The sequence below is a fragment of the Pseudochaenichthys georgianus genome, chromosome 12, assembly GCF_902827115.2.
Source record: "Pseudochaenichthys georgianus chromosome 12, fPseGeo1.2, whole genome shotgun sequence".
NCBI lineage: Eukaryota > Metazoa > Chordata > Actinopteri > Perciformes > Channichthyidae > Pseudochaenichthys > Pseudochaenichthys georgianus.
Genome location: NC_047514.1, coordinates 12,790,670 through 12,796,710, shown reverse-complemented (window position 1 = coordinate 12,796,710; position 6,041 = coordinate 12,790,670). Strand labels below are relative to the sequence as shown.

The window sequence follows — 6,041 nt, the reverse complement described above, 5'->3', positions numbered from 1 at the left end:
GAGCCCCGGGGCCTCACTGCCAGCCCCTGAATAACCTCCGAGACCCCACTCCATCTGTCTGCCTCCGTCAGGTCATTACCCTCCATGCCCTTATTGGATCTCACTTTTTTCCAAGCCCTGTATCTTGTTTCATCCTTATAAGTTATAACTATTGCTTATTTTTATGTTACTCCAATTCCCTTAATTTCTATCACCCTCCTGCTTTACTATTTTATTACGTGCTTCTGTGTGTCCTCTCTGCCCCTTCTCCTCCATACCTCCTTGAATCCCTTCTTCCCTCCTCCCTTTGTCCCACTGTCCAGGTCAGAAGAGGGTCTGTCAGGCGTTTCCTGAGCGGGCCGCAGGTCCAGACCACACCTTGTGAGGGGATTTCTGCAAACTACTGTAGTGACGCCCTATAGAAACAAGGAGACGTGCACACTCATGTATGCATACATACTTCCATGGAGCTACTGTACACACACTGAAAAATTATGGTTGTTTTTGGCAATACGCTGTGACAGTGTTGAAATGCCGTCTGAAGGATAAAAAGAAACTTGTGGGAAAAATGTTAAGCAGACACAATCAACATGAATGATATCAACGCTCCAATTAGAATAAGCAAAATCTCTTTGTATTTTTACATTTTTCAGAATACAATCGCAGTGACCGCAAATGGATAGCTGTCGACTTCCCTTATAAGTTAAGTCCCTGTGTTTCTGAGCACTAAAAATACGTTTTTACATCATGTGCGAACACCCGAGGGCCACATCCCTGCTTTTGAGTATGAGAAAGCTGTGAAATCATGCACTACTATTGGTCCTTGAAGAAATCAACCACATGGCACAGGGTTAAAGACCCAACATGTCTCACGTTTGTAGTAAAGCAAGTCATATCAGGACTACTAGAATAGTTTTTAAACAATTTATACATGTGCTGAAACTAAATCAGAGCTTTTATGGTAACTTATACTTCAACTTTGATCTAGTATGTGCGTGCGTTGGCACAGTCCACTTTGTTCCACAGGCCAACATGTCTTTGAGTTGGCCTCTCCTCTCCTACGACTCAAGGTCACGAGTACACACGCGTGCCGGCAGCAATAACACTTTACTGTGAATCTCCGCAATGACTCCTAAAGTCTTCTTTCAGTCCAGGTCAGAGGCAGGAAGTGAGCAGGGAGAAAAGGAGGAAGCAGAAGCAGCTCTCTCTGGCTGCAGGTAATGACCCTGAACCTTGACCTACAACCTCGCCCTCCACCAGTCTAACAATACTCAGTCTGACAAAACACAGATGTGCAAACACAGTGGTGTTGCCTATGATTTGCAGATATTGAAGGAACGGTGTCTGGCAACATGAAGCCTTTAAATATATGACCCTTTTATTGTTAGAAAATGTATAAATCTATTCTGTTTTAAGGCAACAGAGTCTTCAATAGATCAATAAAGACATTAAAATCCAGGATGATAATTTATCTTTTTATTATTTGACAACACAATACAGCATGTTGCATTTGTTCACTCATTACATTTACAGAAGTGGTCAGGAAAGTCTCATGGACTTTGTTTACACACTTATCCATACTACTTTCCTTTATCAAACAGCTTGATGATGCTGCAGCTGATGAAAAGATTGCTGGGACATGAGCCCTGTCCAAAACCAACCCACACCCCTTACACATTTAAAGGGTGCAGACACCAGCCTCCTTACTGCATCCTTTTAAAGTGTAATTGATGTATCGATGGTGACGGGTAGTCTCGATGCTTTTGGACAGAGCCCCTGGTTTGGCAGGTGACTGCCTCACCAGCCAAAGAAGAATAACTTGCTGCCATGTTTGGAAGTCTCAAGGTTACCCTCCATGACCGGGTTGGGCTCAGGACGTTCCCGAGAGTGGTACGGGTCCTCAGGGAGGGGCCGCTCGGTCGCCACTTTGGTCACCTACGAAAAAAACAAGCCATGCCATGACGTGTCAAAAGACAATTAAAAAGTTGTTTTGATGGACATGCACAATTTGATTGTTCAACAGGTATGCACTTTGCCAATATCTGATTAGACATTGACTAGAGTCTACATTATAATTACTTGTGTGATTTAATGATTGAGATGTAAGCAAAATAACATTTTTCATTGTTTCATCAGGGTTTAAAAAACAATAGATTATCAAATCGAAAAACTGAAAGCCTGTCCATCTCCTCAGTTCTCCTCTTACCTCTTTTAGTTCTCAAATCATGATGACATCCTCTTGCTTAGTTCCTTTCCGCTGCTTTGCCCCTCTTTGCACATTTTTTATGACTTCTGGGTCAGGACTGTCTTTCCTTAACGCTCTGCCTCTTTTCCTGACTCAATAACTCACAACCTGAAGGACCATCTCTCTTTCAACGACCTTCCACATTTTGTCTACTCTTTCTTTTCATTTGTTAGATGGCTGAACAGCCAGAGAAACTGAGCCATTCAAAAAGGAAAAGTTGGATTTCTGTTGTTTTGTGCTCTGCCTTGAGAAGTGAAAAATGGCCAGACGGTTGATCACAGCCTTTCACAGATTCCCACTCTGGTTCCGAAAAGCTATTGTTAAGATCGGCCTTTAGTTTTATTTTGATTGCTGCTACCTAATTAGTGCTTGCCAGCGTGTTACGCAAGACCCACAAAAAGGTAACAAAAAACAATGCAGTGTAAAATGCATGATTTGCTCCAAACTGCAGCAGAATAAGACCACTACGCAGATGCAATCAGAGCCTCTTGCATAGCCCATAATCAGCCAAAATGGAGTCCATCACCCATGCTGCTCACACTGTGCAGTCAATCCCTCACAAGTCTCACCTTAGACAGCTCTCCCAGCACAGGTCTCTGCCAGCCCAGCTTCTCTAGGGCGCAGCTGTCGAAGCTTTGCTGTTTATCACGGCAACGGCGCAGTTCTGTCAAATTTGAATAATCCAGACAGGTCCAGTACTCCGTGAAGGACTCTGCGCAGCTTCCCTTGATTTGCCTACAAGAAAGAATGAAGCAAGATGAGATGTGCAAAAGTAGTCCAGAAAACTTGGTTGAAATGCAGGAACTGGAAGCTTAAAAAGAGAAACTCGTGTTGTGTTTAAAGAGATATTGTGACTCACCAAAGGTAATTAAAGAATAATGATTGATATGACAGTTTTCAAAGTCAATTATAGTTCCTCCTATGAGCCTTAGCTGTTCAGATTCAAAACCCACACAAACAGGTCGTCTGACTGAACTCCTAGAAAAGGTGTCTGGCAGTTTCCAGAAGCACCCAAGAATTAAACCAGGTCCCAGATGCAATTACAGCTTTTCTCAAATCTTTCCTCATTATATTAATTACAGGTATTGCTCTTTCACAGTAACGTCTCAGTTTATCTTTGAGGTCAGAGTGTCGGTTGTTTGTTTCGGCTTTACAATTAGAGGTCATGTGTTTTTGAGAACCAGAAACACAAGCACCTCAGTGGGTGTATGGGCATCAGGGTATAACCAACGCTCAGTCTAAAACTTTCAGTAAACACAGACACAGCAGTTTAGAGTGAAAAAACCCAGACCACTTCCCCAAATAGCCCCCAAGGGCTGTTTCACAGACATAATAAACTCTGTACTCAAATAGCACAGAGACATTTCATAAAAGGTGTTCTCTACATCATACTTAAGTCACCACTATTTATTTATCAATCTCAAGATAACAAAGTGTTTATGCAGAGACTGGCTCTTATTCAATTGCCATGAAATGCAGGAAAAACTCTTTTTTTTGGAATGAATACTGACTTGATAAAAAAACTCTCAGCTGTAAGATTAACACTATGACATAAAACAGAATGGAAAATAACTTTTAAGACGCCGGGACAGTTCCCAGAGAAAGCAAAGTTATTTAAAGTTTGATAAAAAAAATCTGTTGGGGGAAATTCTTCATTATCATCACCTGACGCATTAACTCTACATAGAAAGTGCAAGTAGATCGGCTATCCCCTCATACAATAAAAGTTTGCCATAGAATACTTAACGTTCAGCGCGCTCAGTCAAACAGTGCATTGGAATTGATGGAGGAATAATGTGTTACAAACCTCAGTCCTTAGTTTGGAGGGGCCAAAATTTAGTTATTTTAAATCTTAACTGTAGAATCTCATCCAATATGGTGCACTTGAACTTATTTCTCACTAACATTTTCTGAAATGTCTCAAGCTTTTGACCCTCCAACTTGCTCCAAAGTTCAGTCACATATCCAATCTGTCGCTGGCCTTACAGTTTTGCACATGACACCATTGCTGCCGGTTATGCCTAATAACAATGCCCAATAAGTTACCTAAATGTCTGATTAACTACATTTTTGTACTGAAGCACTAGAAAAAAACTTTCCCGAAAAAAGACGTTTTCAGACTGATCTATGTATACCAGAAGTATTTGGCGAGAAAAAACCTTGGGGTGAGTTACCTGAAGAAGTTGAGCGCACACTCGTTGACTTTCCTCCCTTCTTCTAGACACTTCCTGGGGTCCTTCTCCTCCCAGCGGCAGAGCATGAACTCCTTGTTGGGTTTGTCACACTGGGAGCCATAATGGTGGGCAGCAGCCTTCAGCACTGCAGAGGAAACGTTGATCTGGACACAACCAGGGACAGAAGCATGAAAAACAACTATGAGACTGCTTCAAATTATATATAATGACCACAGAGTAAATAAATGCAACCAAACATTTAGATTTGTTTCAAGACACAGGATTATTCTGGTGCTTTCCTGACAGTGGCTGATATTGGTGACCTCATATTTAAGATCCAAGAGAAAGTGTTTAATCGTTTTTTACAGATCAAGACAGTAACAATCAGTTGGGATCAAGTGGGAGTAGCTTGAAACTTATGGGCTAGCTCTAACAGTGAAAAGTGCACTCTTTAAATTCCAAACATGTCATACTCAGTCTATACATTGTAAACAACTGTATAACTAAATGTGTTTATTTAAAAAGTGCATAAACTCTATGAAGACCTGTAGTTCTGCTGCAACCCTCAGTGCTTAAGACTTTTGTTTGACACTGCCACTTATTATATTAAATATGTATGATGTATTTTAACACTGTACACTAACCTTTGTTCTTCTACTTATTACAGTCTTATTATAGTGTCACTTGTTGTATATGTCTATTCTCTTTCATGGTTATTGTGAATTGCATGGTAATGTCCTTTTACGGTACGTTTATTAAGCAGATTGTTTTGAGTTACTACTGAATTTAAAAGAAATGTGTACCTGCACAGATATAGTTTATTAGATCCATGATGCTGATATTTTCCATGATGTTGGAAAGACACAAGCTGCTGCCAGCTTACACCTGACTTCCAAGGACAACTCAATGTGCCAACTAACACTACTGCACATAAACAGGCTAGATATGAGTTTAGGGGCAGTCAATGTATAGTTACTGTCACCTTAGGGGTACATTGAAGCAGTAATAAGGATTATTAAGAGTGTGATGCAAGGTAAACAACGATAAAGAGCCCATGAGTTCCTGAATAGTTTGGTTTCTATAACGTCATAAAGATAGCAAAACATTCGCCAGGTTTAGATGCATTCAGAAATATCTGCTGGTTGATTTATTATCAGGCTTTGTAAGCATTGGGTAACGTGGTAACACCAGTGGCAATAGTTAAAAGCTACTGAGCATATTTTTGAAACATACAGCAGCTAGCGATAGCAAGCTAGTTAGCTAACATGTTATATCCTGCTAAAGTTTCCATTCAAGGGAAACAATAACCGCTGCTCACCTCGTCCACTTTCAGCTCCTGCAAGGAGGGGACTTCCAGCGTTGTCGGCATGGCTGTGTCTCTGTTTAATAAAACAACCGCAGAAAATCAAATGAAAAACATTCAAGGTCCTGTTCCTCGGGCTCCAAGACGAGCTACGAGGCCGCTGAGAAGGTCAGTTTACTGCGCCTGCTCAGCCGGGAGGCGCGTGTTGATGACGCAGGTGAAAGCGCTTTTAAAAATACAGAGGAAAAAAGAATAATATACGAATTTCAATCGTATCAACTAATGAATTGTTTTCTCAAGGTCTGTTTCGAACTATTTAAAATAATAAAATTGTGACAAA

At 41.0% G+C, this 6,041-nt stretch overlaps 1 protein-coding gene across 1 annotated transcript; it reads right to left on the bottom strand.

Annotated features, from left to right (window-relative positions):
- Window positions 1–1,440: 1,440 nt before the first annotated feature.
- On the bottom strand, window positions 1,441–5,894 carry ndufa8 (NADH:ubiquinone oxidoreductase subunit A8). The gene is made up of 4 exons (XM_034096519.2): window positions 5,717–5,894; window positions 4,399–4,562; window positions 2,794–2,959; window positions 1,441–1,914 (listed from the first exon to the last, which is right to left on the bottom strand). The coding sequence occupies exons 1-4, from the start codon at window positions 5,765–5,767 to the stop codon at window positions 1,777–1,779; spliced, it is 519 nt and encodes a 172-aa protein (XP_033952410.1). The 5' UTR covers window positions 5,768–5,894; the 3' UTR covers window positions 1,441–1,776.
- Window positions 5,895–6,041: the final 147 nt, after the last annotated feature.

Bases quoted from the DNA above. Each gene is read 5' to 3' on its own strand.
- ndufa8 (XM_034096519.2), bottom strand. From the start codon at position 5,767: ATGCCGACAACGCTGGAAGTCCCCTCCTTGCAGGAGCTGAAAGTGGAC. The intron at 4,563-5,716 runs GTGAGCAGCGGT...GGTTGTGTCCAG, and splicing joins AGGAGCTGAAAGTGGACGAG to ATCAACGTTTCCTCTGCAGT. The intron at 2,960-4,398 runs GTAACTCACCCC...TCTTTCTTGTAG, and splicing joins TGTGCGCTCAACTTCTTCAG to GCAAATCAAGGGAAGCTGCG.